The following is an 18003-nucleotide window of genomic DNA, read 5'->3' as shown; positions in this document are numbered from 1 at the left end:
GTGACCGGGCAGAGACAGGGCACAAATTATACAGATTAGAACTTTCACTTCTGAAAAAGGCAAAACAGATTCTTAGACTTGCTGTAGGTTTTAACAAATGTTACTCAAACAGGAGAAATTGGTGCCTTTCAATGTGACTTCAGTTCTTCGTCCTAGGAAGGACCATTTGGTGCTTTCAATGACTGCTGTGTGTTTGTGTTGCATTCAGGGCCTCCTACTCACCCCCATGTTGTTAAAACAGCTTCTATTGGAACACTAGGAAGGACACGAACACCGATGATAGTCACTGTGCCCAACGCCCCCCCTGATGTGCCAGAGACCAGCAAAATGCTGGAAGATGTAGACAGCGTGAGTATAGCGCCCCACACTGGCAGCTTGTAGAGATGCAGCCTGTTTTTGCCAGGCTGCATGGTGTTGAATATGTAATATTTATCCAGTCTTGTCTTTTTAAAATTATACCAGTCACACATTCCTTCCAATTCCATGTCAGGTTTTCTTTGGGCACTGGTTTATACAGTTAAGTTTAGACTTGACATTGGTTTTAACCACATTTTCTATTTGTTCTTTCTCTCTTTTTATTCTTTCCAACTTCAATCTCACCATTTTTGTGGCGTTGTCGGCTGCGTTTTGACCAATTCATTTAACAACATCTTAACAAAACCCATAACTGGAATGATATAATTTTTCCCATTGAACCTTCTCTCCATATCCTAATCCTTGATTGGCTGTTGACCACCTGTTGACATGGGCTTCTCTTTGGTTCTGGATGTTTTGCTTTTGTCTGCCGCCTCTTTTTGTTTTTGTTTTACGGCGCTTCAGTCCCATTGACCCATCCCCCAGCTCGCCTCACCCCACCCATACGACTCCCCCTGTCCTCTGTGAAAGATCCCTGACTGACCCTCTCCTCCTCTCCTTCCCTCTCCTCTCCTCTCTTCTCCTCCCTCCCACCCTCCAGGTGCTTGCCTCCCTCCCCCCTTGCCCCTCCCCCGCCCCTCGCAGTAACCCTGTTCCTCTCCCTCAGAGCTACGAGCCCGACGAGCTGACCGAGGAGATGGCCCACCTCGAGGGCCTGATGAAGGACCTGAACGCCATCACCACAGCGCCATGAGCATGCACACACCCCTATACACACGCAGACACACTTGCTCTGTCACACACACTTACACACATACACACACACACTGAAAGACACACAATCTAAAGTCAAACACACCCAAACACAAACCTTGGGAGCCAGAGGCTGCTGGACACAAAATATCTTCTTGTGCCCAAGAAAACTCTCATGTCCCCCTGCAGAGAAAAAAAACAAACTCCAGACTGAAACTTAGGAACTTTTTTCGGCTTACCTTGCTCAGTCTCAGGAAGGAGATTGCCATGAGAGGGAAGAAAAAGTGACACACTTCATCTTTTTATGAAGAACCATTCTCAGAGACAATGAACTTAAAAACATTGGTCGCTTTCAACCGGAAGATTGTGAATTTTTTCCTCAGCAAAAATACGTATGGTAGGTTTTTGTTTGTTGCAAACGCTCACTCAAGACGAGACGAGAAACGGTTGATTCAATGTCAAGTCAAAAGGAGAAAGTCCAAAAATATGCTGGTTTTGATGTTGGTGCTCATGCGGCGCAGTCTACACACAGTGTTTGTTTGATTAGTGTTTTCTTTGTGCATTTTGTATATCTATTGGGCCGTCTCAGTGAAGTGAACATTGGATATCAGCCCCCCCTTTACAAACCTACATCACTCATAAACGTGGTCCTTTTTTTTGGTTTTTACCCCCTTGTGTCATATATTGTGCCATGACTTTTTATTATTTTCTATGTTATTGTATTATTTTTTTACACACATATCCTTATAAACATGTACATATGTTGTGTTGTTTTTTTAAACTGCCTCATTCTTCTGATGTTTCCCATATTTCATTATCATTATTATTATTATTATTATTATTATTATTTGGGATGAAAGTGGGATTACAAATGAGTCCTGAAGCTCAGTTTTTATATCAAAAGGGGAGAGAAGCCGGATGTGTTTCTACAGTACATTCTTCTCTGGCATTGTGTTGCCCGCTTTGTACATTAAAACGTCTTCTTTTTCAGTCTTCTGTTTGTTGTGGGAGCTCCGTTTTAAAAGCCTTACCAACGTGTTTGTATGTAGGACAGTCGAGGCGTCTCGGCTCTCCGCGGATGTCGCTCGGAGTTGTGCTGTCGCTCGCTGCCGTGGCAGTTTCTATATAGTTCTGTGGGACTTGACAGTATCTCCTCACAGGTCAGGGGTACTTAGGACTCAGGGCGCTGACCCCCACCCCTACTTAGAATAAAAAATGAAAAAAAAAAAAAAACCCTCACATGGCACCCGATCAATCAATCACAACAGACGAGATATCTTTTATACAAAAAGTTCAATCGAATGTGTGTGTCGTTTCCAAAAAACCAATATTTGGTTTCAGACGTCTGTACTGCTAAACCATGTGTGCATTTTCCCACAGCGGAGTGAGTTTGCTGTATTTTCCTGCTGTTCTTCATCAAATGCCCTGGTTCTTTTACAAATCTTCTCTAAGATGCAAAGATGTTGGCCTTTTGAATGGGACTCCCAGATTTTTTTTTACATGGTAGTTTTTGTATGAAGAAAAAAAAAAAGAATCCGATGTAAAAAGGACAAAAAAAGTTCATCTAAGAAACTAGTTTTTCATTACCCTCTTACCCAAAGAAATTTGTCATTTGCAATCATAGTAATTTGCTCTACTTTTGTGAATACCATGTTTCTCATAAATGTACATCATCATGAATGTCAATATAACTGTAAGAGATTTTAACTATGGATACAAATGAGGAACAAGTCTTGGGGGGGGAAAAAATGATTGAAAACAAAGGGGGGAGAAAAAGGACCGGACTCCATTTGGGAAATAATCTATTGAGTTGTAAACAGTTGAACCTGTATTGCACTTTTTCACAATTTTTGAAAAGTACATTTCTTACATATCTTGTGTTTTAAATATCAAAAGCTGTTTGTGTAACGTAGTGTCCTAGGTAAGCAGCAGGCAGCTGGTCTTGTTTTTTATGTTTATTTTTTTGCTTCAGAGATGATATGAATTTGAGCAGCCGGGTTGTTTACTTCGCAGCTCATGATGAGGAATTCTGTTGTTGCTTGTTCATGTACAGAGCTTTCTTTGCTTTCTGTAGAAAAAAAATCTGTGGCTTTTTAAAAAATGTTGAAAAAAGGTTTGGAAAAAAAGATGTTTTTTTATTGGTGCTCCTATACATTGTGTATACAAACTATTATGAATACTAACAAAGTAAATGTTTCTGCTCGTCTTCTTTCCGTCATGATCAGGATGCCCATCAGGTGTTAACGTGGCATTTATTGATCATTGAAGTTTACAGAAATAGGTTATTATATAATGATCAACCGCTCAGTCAAACTTGTCAATCTTTCTATGATCTATTATATTAAAGTTAATATATTGGGACAATAGTTGGACAAAAACATTTAAACTATTTCCTGATGTTTTATAGATCAAACCAATAATTAACTGACTGAGAGAATATCACCAGTCTATTCAGTAAAGAAAAGAATTGTTCATGAAGCACTCAAGTCAAGGATTGTCTCTTTAGGTTTGGTTTAAAACAACCAGTTACCTCAAATGTGAAACCTTACCGATGGACAACTCTCACTTTTAGGGTTTTTCATGTGGTAAAAGAATTGAAGCCTCTTTTGTTCACACACGGTGCATCCCAGATAGACTCAATTCAATTTGAGTCATAATTTGACTCACACATTCTGTATATAGTTTTGTAATAGTTGTTTATCATGTCATTACAGCTGAATTAGTCGTCTCACTTTATCTTTTGTAAGTTTTTCTAGCCCACTCTCACATTGACTGACTAACCTCCTCTTGGGCTCATAAGCACTGAAGCACGAAGGTGACGGGTTTTGTCAACCAGTAAATGCTTGATCAGATTTCTTATCGTAGTCATGTCGGACTGGATTAAAAACTGGCTTCCTGCCCGAGCGGCTGATGGAACTGACTCACTCAGCATTTGGCTGCGAGTTGGCGTTGATTTCAAGTTCTGTTGATGTAGCTGAGAAGTGCGGTGTGATGTTACAACACATTTGGGTAAACCCTGACATTTAAAAACGCTGACATGCACCAAGGCAGACGAATGAGTTGAAGTAAATGAAGAGTGCTGGAAATGCTTTAAATGTGAAGTGAGTTTCTACCTCTCAGTTCACATTAAGATAATAATCTGATCAAATCTGGATATATTTGGAGACTTTGGTCATGTGAGTGTGTTTTACAGAAGGGGCTTTAATGTTTTTGCTGAAGAAAAAACCCTTAAATTAAGACTCTCTGCCAGCCTAAACATCGGTGTGTTGCTGTGCACTATCTTCACAGAAATGTGAAAGTATATGATTGTGCGATACCTTCACCTCATACTGTGAGAAGCGAAACGGAAAAGTCTCACCAGCATTTTGACTCCGCTGTTGCAGCCGACTCTTGCTGCATTTTGAGGCTCAACGACTTGCACTCAGTGGATCTGCCTCTTTCAAGCATTTCACCAAGCTACCGCCAAGGAGAAGAACGAACGGTAAATAATCCAGATGATATGTGGGAAAAACTTCTGTAGATTCAGACAAGTTCTTCTGTCCACTTCAGGTAAGTTGCAGAGAAACCGACTCCATCTGTAAATGAAGGGAAGGCAAAGGAAGTCAATAACTCATACATTTGGACATTAGTTGTAAAATGAAACATACTGGACTGTATTTGCAGTGCTTTAAAACTTTAGATTGACCTGGAACTCTGCTAATACAAACAGATAGTTAAGTCTTATTCCTCATTCCTACATTTAAATTCAATTCACATTTTACTGGTTCACAGGTGCTCTAAGTTCAGAAAACAGAAATCTCTACAGCCAAACGAAAGGTATAAAAGCTGAAACATAAAAGCATACATACATGAAATAATTAACCTTTTCTTGCTGATCTGCTCCTTTTGAAAATGAGCTCATCAAAACAGGTTTGACCTCAACTAACAAACACTGAAGGTTTTCTTAATGATCTCATACGAGCACAAACCAACCTACACATGTGTTATGCCTACATTATTAAGATGATTGAAAAGAAAAACATGACCTTGCCTTAATCGGTGATGATCCAAACCTTACAGAGATTTTTCTGAAAAAAAAAACACACTGTATTAATTCCTATGAAGATAAATAGGTTTTACAGCAGCAGCAGACAAAACCAAATAAAGATACAAATATGGATGGAGCAGAAGAAAAAGTAAGTAGAACTACAGCATAAATTAAAATGTGAGGCTATAGACGCATAAGAAATAAGGGAGACTTAATTGTAATAATAAACGTATGAGTAGAGGAAAGACAGTAAACTGGACAATTCTGGGATGTGTTTGAGGATTCAGAGGTCTGGAACCTGGCTGACATGTTACCAAACAAATCTGCACTCAGCCTAATAAAATCACCAACTATGATAATAATAATAAATATAATAACTATAATAACTGCCAAACAGTGAACCTGGGCCCCCGACACTCAAGTTGTCCCGGGGCAGTTTGATTCTTTTCCAGGTCAGTAATTCAGTTTTGAGATGAGACTAGAATATTTTCCCGTAAAATGTAGTGGTGAATAAATATGAAGCAGCAAATAATTAAAATGATATCAAATGAGAATTATACTCATGTACATGATTTTTCTCACCAAACCCAGAGCTAAAGTTGAGAAATACTGAGGCCAGGGGTCTGATAGTAAGAGTGATAATAAACTTTATTTATACATGTTACATGGTTGATCCAGGAAAGCTTATGTTCTTTTGAGAGATGATTTAAAGACGCCTCAGACCCTCAGTTTCAAATCAGTCCCCAGCACAATCCTTAAACTAAAGAAAGTAAGTACAATTTTACAATAATTTTTCCAACAATATTTCCCTATATGGAGCTGTAAATTCTTGTCCAAAGCCTTCTCCGCACCAAAAGTGAGAAAGTTTTGGTCCTTTATTTGCCTTCTGCCTATAGATGCTGCACTTTGTCACTACTCATTTGTTTATATCCCTTGTTTTTGCACTACTTCTGTTACTGACATTTTGTTTCAGCACCTTCTCTGTCTTCTCTGTTGCTGTAACAAGTGACTTTTCCCGGTGTGGGATAAATAAAGTCTCTTTTATCCCTTAAGATTGTGTATAATAGGTCGTCTTCGCTCTGCCATGTTACCCGGCGGCCAGCAGGTGTCGCTGCAGCCGTTCACTGTCACCTTTCTCGCTCCTTCACTTCCGCCTACGTCAGTCCCTCTCACAACACGGAATATGGCGGCCAGCTCGGATCGGAATCCCCCTCCTTTCCCCGCCTCTGAGGAGCCAGGAGCTGGACTGACTGACATGGCAGATGGAGACAGCGACGAGGGAGAGGACATTTTCGTCAATAACGTAAGTTTACAGCCGATTCTCGTCAATTTGTGGTTTAATCAGCACGAAGTAACCGAGCCAGTAAGTCAGCCCCTTTATCTGATCTGACCTGCATTCATGGCAGCCCAAAAAACTGGAACCAACTGACAGAGAGGCGAGAAATTTGGTCGGATTATGTATAAAAACAACGAAATTGGTTCATAAACTCAGCCGGAGTTAGTTCTGACCCTTAACTAGTAGGTTTTGGCCCAGTTTTTGGCTTTTTAAAGGCCTGTTCTGGTGCTTAAATGTTAATTCAAACATGCTCCTGTTTCAGTGTTTGGCTCGTATTTGTATTTTTCGTTAGTTTATCTCTGCCAACTTCCAGCTCACATGACCGCACCCAGCCACTGTTTCATTCTTACTTATGTACAGTATTTAAGTGCTTTATTAAAGTAAAAATACAAATACTATACTGGAAAATACTCTGTTACAAGTATAGGTCCAGGACTGAAAATGCTGCTTAAGTAGAAGTATGTGAATATAATCATAAAGTAGAAAAAATAAAAGTACCTCATGAAGGAAAATGTCCCCTGTGATTATTTTAATATCATTAGATTATTACCACACATGCATTAAAGTAAAGGGTCAGCAACTTTTGATTATTTCCATTATGGATGAATCGGCTCATTATATTCGCCATTAATCGACTGATTGTTTTTTTAAAAGAAATCTGTGAGTGGTGAGAAATGCTGTCACAATTATCCAGAGCCCTAAGTGGCACCTTCACATTCTGGCCTTTGGTCATTTGTTATGTAGATAAAGCTGTCAAATAATTGTGAAGTAAAAAGTATAATTTCCTCTGAAATGTTGTGGAGTGGAATTAGAAAGAAACTTGAAAAGTCTCAAATGAAATACAGCTAGTTTAAATTTGTGCATAAGTATTGCACTGAAGTGAATATAATTAGTTACATCCCACCGCTGCTTATCTATCAAAGCAGTCATGAGACTAACGACCCCTCTGATTTCATCCTTCTCTTGGTGTTTCTGTGGCTCGTAACAAACTGGCGTCCTTCCTGTCTGCAGACTACCCCTGTAGCTGTCAGCCGAGGCGTTTCTCAGCCGGACTGTGTCAATGAAGAACCTCCAGATCTGTTCAGCGAGGAAGAGGAGGACAGCAGGAAAACTGCCAAATCCAACGGAGTTCACTCAGACGATGACAACGACCTGTTTGCTGGTTAGGAGACATTTCTACGAACAATGTCTCTTTTGAACTTCTCTTCCCAGTTTTCCATGGCAATGCTTACAGCCCATAAATTGAATTTTAGGTCTTATGAGATGGTCTATTTTTTAGTGTAGGTCATGCGAGGCAATTTTAATGCAGATTTTATAGAAGCATTCCACTGATTTTACGCATCAAGTTCAATTTACTAGTCATGATGCTGACCAAACTGCGATTTTATCATCGATTAAATCTGTAATAATTGTTGTTTTTCAGTCTTCAAACCAACCAAAATCCTACAGTTTAAAGTGGCTTGTGCAAATTACTTGTTGTCAGACGTTTAGTTCATGAGGATATCAAACAGAGAAAAGCAGAAAATCTTAACATTTTAGAACTAATTGAATAAAAGTTTTAGTTCTAGCTTGGAGACTGCAAACGTAGAAGGAGGCCAGCGCTACAAACACTGGCTGTGGAAATTCATGACGTAGCATTTACTAGGCAGAGGAAGTCTAATTAAAGGTGTTTTTGAGTTGCATTGTGGAAAATATGGCATCCAGTGTTTGGACCTCATAGTTTTTTTCTTGAGTGTCTGTGGAGTTAGTAAAGTAAGAATACCGATACACTGAGGTGTTTGACTTGTTGTTAAATGACGGCAAGAGATCACACTGAAGCATCAAATTGGCACCAACTGTTGGATTCCCCTCACTTGCACCCATTTCCACACTATAAGATGAAATTGGGGTCTAAAACTAAGATACTAGCAAAATATGATTTAAATCAAACTAACATGAAAAAAAAAAATAGACGAGGCATGTAAATGTTTTGCACCCTGACATGTAGAAAGAATACAGTACCAGGGCAACACCATGAAAAGAGAATTAAAAGAAAAGGAAAAAAATCCACTCACCATTCAAAAGACAAACCTCCACCAAACAGACAGACAGACAGACACTCACACATTCACTACTCATAAGAGAAAACAGGTTTTATATTACTTGTAATTGTGGACATTGTGATAGAGCTCAGGTCACAATAAGTAAACAATCTGACCAAGAATTCAATACTACTTTCCAGAACTTTGCTCTTTTTAAATCCTCTTTACCCAGAAGTACTGTGGTTTCATACCCAGCTCTAGTTACCAAGTCTGAAATCTTGTTGTCATCTGGTCCGTAGCCAGTGGGAGTTTAAAAGGGATAAAACGAAGAATTAGCTGACAAAGTACAATTTCCCACCCAGATCTATGGAGGTAAAAAAATAAAGTTTTGTCAAATGGCATTGTGTACAGATTAATCTGTATGCCGTCTCATACTCATCATTTATTGGTAATAAAGTTGTAATATAGTCAAAATGCATTAGTCATGTACATGTAAACATTAGCTTCTCTACAGACAAGTTATATTTGCCAAAGTGCCAGTGCACTGTTTGACAGAGCAGGTGTGTTGTATTGTATGACAGTGTGTGAGTCATTGTATTTTCTTTTCTTTCCTTTTTTGGATGAAGAGATCAACACAAAAGTGTTTTATTTCCTCAGAGGCACATGTGGAGCTGAGCACGGACAAGCCTGGCAGCTCCGCTCGGAAGGAGCTCTCAGCCTCCTCCGGCCCTCGTCCTGCCTCCTCGTACACTCAGAGCCCTGCAGCCATGCAGCCCACCTCGTTGGAACAGGTATAGAACAGATATATTGGGCTGAGCTCCACTGGAATTCGGAAACAATTAATTGCCTACTCTGTAATCACCAAGTAATCTGTCCGTCACAGCCAAATGTTCAGAGTTATGTTCTTCTCATTAACTACAGTTGGAGGAGGAAGAGGCTAAGGACAGTTTTGATGTGGATGTTGCTGTTACCAACCCTGAGAAAGTTGGTCAGTCTCTTTTTTTTTTGTCATATTGTCCATTTGTTAAAACTATGATATAGTGTGTGACAATGCACAATTTCTAGTTCATTCAGATGTTATTATTTGGATAGAAGCTGGATAATTATGACACTGAATAGTTAGCTTTTATGGTTATAGCTAATTTTAGCGCCCTGAATTCTTCTGACACATTTTGATTTTAGTCTAAAATCTAAGTAATGCTCCTCTTCAATAAACCTCCAATGTTTGTGTCTTTCCAGGAGATGGCATGAATGCATATGTGGCCTACAAAGTATCCACCAGGGTCTGTAGTAAAGCTAGCGTTAAAACTGCTAATATATCTAAATCTTCACTATTGTGTCTAAGTATGAACTTTTTTAAGTTATGTGCCTTTCTAGTTACTGTCCCTGTCTACTTTTAGACTTCCTTGGCAATGTTCAGGAGTAAAGTCTTCTCTGTGAGGAGGCGTTATAGTGACTTTCTGGGTCTGTATGAGAAGCTGTCTGTCAAGCAGTCGCTCCATGGCTGCATCATTCCACCACCACCTGAGAAAAGTGTCGTAGGTGGGTGCCCAGGTCTTCTTCTTCTTTTTTTTTTTTTTTTTTAATGTATTTTTGCCCTTTTCTGTTTCCCTTTTGTGACATTGTCATTTGGACCAACAGGGATGACTAAAGTGAAGGTGGGAATGGACGACCCGTCATCGGTGGAGTTCGTGGAGAGAAGAAGAGCAGCTCTGGAGAGGCAAGGATCCATACATTTTTAAACAGCGACATTATTAAGGAGATGATATGTAATATTCATACTTGGCCATTTTTTAAAAAGTTTATAGCCTGGCAGTAACAGACTAATTTGCAAAGGTATAGTCTCCCAGTTAATTTTTGATTTCCAAAGGGCATTATCAAGGGACACAGACCAAAATACCACTGTATAGAAGTGGACAATCAGAACAACAAATCGTTCTGGAAGCACAACAAGCACATCTTTCTTTCTTCTCAACCAAAACTCCAAGCGCAGTTGTTTGTTCCTCTTTTAGGGAAAATATGCTGTCGACTTCTTTTAATACTGACCAAAATCAACAGATCGTTCCACATCGGCAGCTGCAGCCTTTTTGGTTGTTTATGAAAATGCCTTGATGGTGCTCCCCTGTCAGTCATCTCATCAAACCATATCAAGCCCCCCCATATTAGATAAAAGGTTGTGATTGGTGCGACTCGGACCAGATCAGCTGAATATCTGTCAAAAGGGGACGGAACAAATAAAACCTGAGCTTGCAGATTCGTCCTATGCCTATGTCTGTGTGTGCATGTTTTATATTTTACTCCTTATGTTTTTTTTGTAGGTATCTTCAGAGAGTAGTGTCTCACCCATCATTACTACAAGATCCTGATGTCCGTGAGTTCTTGGAGAGAGAAGAGGTAGGTATTTTAGCATATATAAAGATTTTCTAGTTGCAATAAGCTGGATGATAACTTCATGTGTGTGTGTTTTCAGCTACCCAGAGCGGTGAACACTCAGGCGCTGAGTGGAGCTGGCTTCCTCAAAATGATCAATAAGGCATCAGATGCTGTCAACAAGATGACCATCAAGATGAATGAGTCTGACACTGTAAGGGAGCTCTGGATGAAGTGTTTTACAAACTGTTGCACATGTGGCCTGCATATGGAAAAACATTTCAAAATATTGCCATTGAATTGAAAAAATCCATTGTCAGATAAACCCTGATTGATCAGAGAAGGCACCAGAAAATTGAAACAATGGTGAAATGAGTGTCCAGAAGTAGGAATGGGGATACGGTGTTGTCACTGCCTTACTGTAAATCATAACAACAGGTCTGCCTTTCTAGACACAAGCGCTGCAACGATTAATTGACTGTCAACTTTTAAATTAACTGCGAGTTATTCTGATAATTGTTTTTGAGTAGTTAAAAAAAAAAAAATCTAAATTCTCTGATTCCAGCTTTGTTAATGTGAATATTTTCTGGTTTCCTCTCTCCTCTACCGCAGTAAACTGAATGCCTTTGGGTTGGGGACAAAAGAAGACATTTGAGAACATAATTTTATAGACCAGCTATTCAATTTAATTGAGAAAATAATCTACAGATTAACCAACAATGAAAATAACCATCAGCTACAGCCCTAATAGACATGATGAGGTTGTTTTGTTGTGTTTGTTCTTGATATTTTTCACATTTTTCTGTGTGTTTCAGTGGTTTGAGGACAAGCACAATGAGTTGGAGAATGAGGAGCAGCAGTTGAGGAAGCTTCACGCTTTGGTCGACTCCCTAGTTAATCACAGGAAGGGTGAGCTACCTCTTCCATTCTTTACTTGTCTTTGCTTTGCCATCTTTTTGAAATCGTTACAACTGAGGAAACAGAAGAGCAAAGTCCAGCTGCCTGGTTTTTTAGAGTGAAACAAGTCAACTGAATAAGCTCTCTGTTCCCTCCTTCGAACCAGAGCTGTGTGGGAACACGGCTGTATTTGCCAAAAGTATGGCCATGTTGGGAAACTCCGAGGACAACACAGCCCTGTCCCGGGCCCTGTCCCAGCTGGCAGAGGTGGAGGACAAGATGGAGCAGCTGCATCAGGAGCAGGCAGCCAGTGACTTCTTCATCTTTGAGGAGCTGCTGGCCGACTACATTCGCCTGCTAGGTGCTGTGCGGGTAAGCTCACAGCTGCAGAATGGTAAATTACAGTATGGTTAGAAGAAGTAGAGATGAGATGAGATGAAGATTCGTCAGTAGCAGTTTCTTCTGGAACAGTAAAGCTTGAGCAGTTGTGATACCAGGACTGAAATAAAGAAAAAAAGACGTCTTGAATTTTTCAAAGCCACTGTAAATTTACATTGCATCACATTACACATTACACATTACATCATTACATTGATTATTATGTATAAAACAGCAAATGCAGTAAGAGAAAGGGGCAGGATCCTCTGTACATTAGTGAGGGACAAATTGTGATTTTAAATCAGGAAATTGTAACAAGTGTCAGTTGACAAAAATGAGCAGTTGAGCCGTTTTTAATGCTTTGAATGACACAACAATATGTGCAACTGTCGCTCTGAACGCTGCATTTTGTCAGAGCAACATAAAGAGAGCAACAAAGGAACTCTATCACCTTTAACGTTGTGCTAAGTCACAATTTTACTGCAAGCAGGCTCCCTGTTCTCTGTTTGGTTAGTGGGATGGTCTGGTGTTGTGTTACTATTGTTAGCTAATCTGAACTGGATGTCCACAGGGGTGTTTTGACCAGCGCATGCGGGCGTGGCAGCGATGGCAGGAGGCTCAGGGCACACTGCAGAAGAAGAGAGAGGCCGAGGCCAAGCTGCTGTGGGCCAACAAGCCAGATAAACTACAGCAGGCCAAAGAAGAGATCACTGAGGTAACAGACACAGCGACAACATGGAACACAAGCCTCAAAAGTCGTGACTTCAACGCAGTTGTCAAATCCTTTCATGTAGTTTTGAATTTCACACACTACAAGCTCATGATCATACTAGCAGTAAATGACAATGAACCCGGCAGCAAAAGGCCTCCATGTAAAGTTTTGTTAGTCATATAGTTCTGAGTGTTCTCATAGGAAAAAATACATCTTCTCGTATGTGAAGACTTGATGGTTTTCTGGGTTTAATGTGATTCTAAATTGAATATCTTTGAATATCTTTTGGTTTTTGGGTCAGACAAAGAAGCTATATGGAGAACTCACCTTAGGAAACCAATGTCTGTAGTCCTGCAGAATAAGCAGCTTATGTGTCTTCGTTTAATATCTTTGTCTACTTTGACACACAGGTTGTTTTGCCTGTGGGTTTTTTTCTGACTACATATATGTCAGGAATAAAACATTTCTTTTCCTATTTATGGACCAATTATAGTGTCACTTATATGTGTCATAAAATATGTATATGATTTGCCTGCAACATGACCATATTTTATATTTTTAAACTTCTATCTAAATCTATTTAACGTGTGTCATGAATGACCCTGGTGGAGGTACAGAAGCTGAAAAGCAGAATAAGCAGCTTAAATGTATTTGTTTATTATTTAAAAGAAGGCTACGTCATGTTTTATATCACACGCAGCAAAGTATCAGTATATTAATACTTGATATAATATGTTAGTTGTTTTTCTTTTCCTCCTGCATGTCCTCAGTGGGAGGCGAGGGTTACTCAGTATGAGAGAGACTTCGACAGGATTGGCATGACTGTGCGCAAGGAGGTTCTCAGGTTTGAGGTATGTCTATTTATTTATAACTGATATAAAAAGAAAAAAGTTTTCCTGTTTTATTGTCTTACTTTGGTTCAAAGTAACAGGGAAAGATCTTTTTTTTTTTTTTTATTTCAAGTGGATACTTTTAATTGCACTGTTTATGTGACCCTCTGGACATGTATGGCTTTTCCATTAGCACTTGTATAAAGAACAACTTTATCATGAGACCAACACGTTTCAGCCAGTGTCCTTCATCAGGCTCACCATAAAGCACATAAAGAACATTTAAAATGGTGGTAAAGGAGTCTCTGTGCATCGGCCATCTTAAAGCTCAAATCGGTGTCTCCCCACACTGAGGCAGGACCTGGAAAGATGAGATCAGGAGCAAACGGTTGTATTAAGTCACAGGGTTTGTCATGTTTTCAAGGTTTGGTAAAAGACTTGAGTTCGAATATACTCCTTGAAATGTGCTTGCTTTTCAACATAATCTGGTGTTTCATCTACATAATCACTCATGTAAACCGTAGCAAGCATTAAATAGTCCTAGTCAAAACAATCAAAGTTAATATGAACAGCTGGTAAAATATATAAAAAGGAACTCAGCTTTTTATTTTTCACAATTGTTATAATAGCAGTTAGATGTGATGATAACGTTTTTGAGGGTCAGGAAACTTATGGTTTAGATTTGACTCTAAATTTGACTCTTAAACCTCTGCACAAACCCTGGCAAGAGCTTTTAATAAGGAGCAACAACTAATGTCCTGATAGCGTTTTGACTTTAAGCAGTCTTCATCACAGCAGCTTTAGGCCCACGCTCCACCCAAAATACCAACAACTTGCTCTGTGCCGCTCTGCACTGGGCACCGAAATACCACACAGACAGGCAAAGCAGATTTCAAGGTCAGGAAAAAGCCAAACTCTGATACACAGGTCGTTGTGCTTGTGGTCTTTTTCTGGCTACATATATATTAAAATTATTTTCCTATTTACAGACCAAATATAGTGTCACTTACATGTCATAAAACATAAATATGATCTGCAACATGACCATATTTTACATTTTTAAACTTATTCAAAAATCGCTTTAATGTGTGTCATGAATGACCCTGGAAGTACAGAAGCTGTCTCACATTAAAGTTGTTCTTTAGACTATTTCCTCTCTCGGTGTGCACTGAAAAAAAGGTGAAGTTCTACCAGAAACTTTTACAACTGGTTTTTCCTTTGGCAAAGAGATTGAGACGTGGCAACACTTTTGTCTTTTCAGAAAGAAAAAACCAAGGACTTCAAGAGCCAGATTATCAAATATTTGGAGGCGATGCTGCAGTCTCAACAACGGGTAATCATTTAGCTATAACATATTATATTCAACATGTGCACTTTAGTAAATTTATTTTTACCACAGTGTTTCTTTTTAATGAAAATGACCTTTAAATGGTGATTATAATTACTATTTATTGAAATACATTGAGTGTGTACTATTGCAGCACATTTTAACTTTCTTTCTATTCTTCTGATTGTATTCCAGCTTATAAAGTTTTGGGAGGCGTTCCTGCCTGAGGCAAAGGCAATAGCTTAATGAGGAGGGAGACTTTATGAAGACCCCAACTGCCTTTTTTGAACACTTTACCTCTTGACCAGGAACTGAGAGGAACACACAAGAAACTTCCATCCATTTTTTTTCCCCCTCTTTTGTCTTTTTACTCATAGTGGATTATCTTATTTTGTACAGTTCTTTGATAAAGCTGCCACACTTACACAATTTACACATTTCTTTGGCATAATTTTCTGTTTATATTCTTGACTGAAAGATGGTATAAAGCAGGAATCCAACAGAGATTAACCTGGCTGTAGTATTTGTAAACTCACTGTCATCAGTGGGATATATATTTATGTTTCTTGCTTAAATCGGTATATTAAAGTGTTAACACGAAGGTACTGCCCTAGAATAACATTGTCTATAGTTTACATTAGAGGATAGACGTATGTAAGTCATTCCAGTCTCTAACAGCATATGTCGATGGATGCATGTCAGCTAATGTTTTGATGCACTAAAATGCATTGTACAGTTTGAAAAGCTGTTTTTAAAAAAAAATTAAAAATACCACTATTGATGACTGAGGTCATTTACCAGGAGTGTTAGCACATTGTTTCTATGTATCACACAATGCATATTAGACAATAGAAATCCTATTAAAACTCAGATTTGACAAGGTTAAGGGCTTGTCAGAGTAAATACAAAATATCAAAATATAACAGAAATGTAAAGTTACAGTGAGTGCAAGCAGAGAAAATGCATTCACTGCTTTGTTGGTATTTTCTACGATGATGTATTTGTTAGAATCATGTTTATTATATTAATCCATTTCTTCCAGTTTTAAGTACTTGGATTTCTTGTGTTAGAGATTGAGGCCCAAAGGAGCTCATTTGGAACTGCAGAGATTGTTTACTGCCTGTGTAAATGACTATTGACAATGTATGTACACATGTACAGTACTTGAATCATACAACTACTGTCTGATATTATTAGCAACCATACAATTTTTTTGATAAATTGGTTTAAAGGCACAGACATTCAAGTGATTCGGACCCTTATTTTCTTATTCAGCATTTGTAAGTGTAGTTTTTCTGTCACGTCATATTTGCGTAAGAATGTGCTTTATTTTTGTAACCACTTTGCATTAGCACACACATTTTCCTGGAAATGGTATACAGGTAGATGTACAAAATAAATATGATTGATTAAGCTTTGGGCTCTGTTTTCATGTGCTTGTTTGCTTTGTTGGGTATTCTTTTGTTTTTGATTTCCTACTTCAGTCCAGATTGTGATTGCGATCATTCTGTGACCAATGCTCAGAAACATTTTAAAGGGTAACCATGACTTTAAAGTTGTGCTGTTGGTTAAAAGCTACACCTGAACCTCAGTGTTTTGTTCACTCTATAGAAAGACTGTCTAAACTGTTCCCAAAACCCTGTGACAGCAGGTCCACATACAATATTATACTCAAATTCTCTGGCACTATAATACAGGACTCCTGACACAGGGTATAATCTCTTAAAGCAGAGCTACTGGTATCAAACCCATTCAAATCAAATCTGAAATCCTCTGCTCATCGTTGGATAATGATTTAGGAATTTTCTGCACTTAAAATCCTCTTTTTTTATTATTTAAATGAACACTGATGCTCAATTTTTATAACAACTACAGTCCTTAAAATACCTTGAATGTGTTGAATTTGAACATTGGCAATTCTGAGACTAAAACCTCTGATGACGTTCATACGATATGATTGAAAGCTCCAGAACAGCAACTAAATGAACTTCAAGGTTTGATAGTTTGTTCAACTGCTGTTTCCAAAGTCAAGAATTAACTTTGAAGCTCAATATTTAATTTGCTGTATTTATTCTGATGTAGGCTCACTGAAGCTTAAGTGTTGGCAGAATATTAAAGGACTAAAGGGATGAGGAGCAAAATACAATGTGATCAGGGCATTGTGTCTTTGGAGTGAGCACTCTGTCTTTCCAACAAAAGTGTAAATAGCGTCATAAGCTGCAGCTAATGGTTATTTTCACTAGCAATTTATCTGACAATAGTTTCAATCAATCAAAAAATCATTTATTTACTCAAAAAGTATTTATATGATAAAATACTATTAATCAACTATCAAAATAGCTGTTTGCCATAATATCTTATGGCAAACGATTAATCGGTCAACAGACTAATTGTTTCAGCAAACAGGTTCTGCTGTCAGGCCTCCAGTAATGCTTCAGTACTGGAACTACAGGCTGGCTTATTGTTTTGACTACTACATTTACTATCTGGCCTTATCTACAGTTTATTTGGAGTAACTCAACAGACTATAACTCTTTCTTATCTTTAGTTAACCCTTCTGTTTTGTGTTCACTGGTGTAACTTCCTTATTTCGGGGTTTATATGTGTTTTAATTGATGAAAAAAATCCTACTTTTAACCTCATTATGACCCATTACTGGGCTGCGTATTATATGATGGTGACAAAAGTCAGAAATTATATGTATAAATATAATGACATATTATTGTTACTCTAAACAAAAAAGTATATTAGGTTTTATATATCATAGGACTAGGCACGAGCAAATATATGTTCCTTTTGTTTGCCAAAAAGCCACTCTCACACAATACAGGATGTTCTCCTACATTATGATGTTGATTAGATTTGGGCTCAACTTTAGGAAAAAACTTTAGGAAAATCCACATTTAAGTAAAAAGGTTGTTTCTGTGTTGTATTTATTTAAAAGGTCATGGTGATGGAGAACACATCATGGTAGACTGAACAAACTCTTTCAAGGTAT

The 18003-nt window shown here is 38.4% G+C and overlaps 2 protein-coding genes across 9 annotated transcripts in view; both read left to right on the top strand.

The window, feature by feature from the left end:
* neo1a (neogenin 1a) overlaps positions 1-3269 on the top strand; it is a 146878-nt gene extending 143609 nt beyond the window's left edge. For 4 of the 8 annotated variants that reach the window (XM_070828394.1, XM_070828379.1, XM_070828363.1 and 1 more), the window contains exons 27-28: positions 209-348; positions 956-3269. In XM_070828394.1, the coding sequence (XP_070684495.1) occupies positions 209-348; positions 956-1108 (293 nt within the window). In that variant the 3' untranslated portion in view covers positions 1109-3269. The other 4 variants (XM_070828409.1, XM_070828387.1, XM_070828370.1 and 1 more) reach the window with 3 other exon arrangements.
* A 3043-nt stretch (positions 3270-6312) lies between these two features.
* On the top strand, positions 6313-16419 carry LOC139203445 (sorting nexin-1-like). The gene is made up of 15 exons (XM_070833195.1): positions 6313-6437; positions 7482-7632; positions 9149-9282; positions 9413-9479; positions 9731-9774; positions 9892-10033; positions 10133-10211; positions 10810-10885; positions 10962-11075; positions 11677-11770; positions 11925-12130; positions 12708-12851; positions 13619-13699; positions 14940-15011; positions 15201-16419. Exons 1-15 carry the CDS (start codon positions 6318-6320, stop codon positions 15249-15251), a joined length of 1575 nt encoding a protein of 524 aa, XP_070689296.1. The 5' UTR covers positions 6313-6317; the 3' UTR covers positions 15252-16419.
* The last annotated feature ends 1584 nt before the right edge of the window (positions 16420-18003 follow it).

This window comes from Pempheris klunzingeri, chromosome 1 (assembly GCF_042242105.1).
Source record: "Pempheris klunzingeri isolate RE-2024b chromosome 1, fPemKlu1.hap1, whole genome shotgun sequence".
Lineage (NCBI taxonomy): Eukaryota > Metazoa > Chordata > Actinopteri > Acropomatiformes > Pempheridae > Pempheris > Pempheris klunzingeri.
Note: the sequence above shows the minus strand (reverse complement) of the source record. Positions and strands in the feature narration are given on the sequence as shown.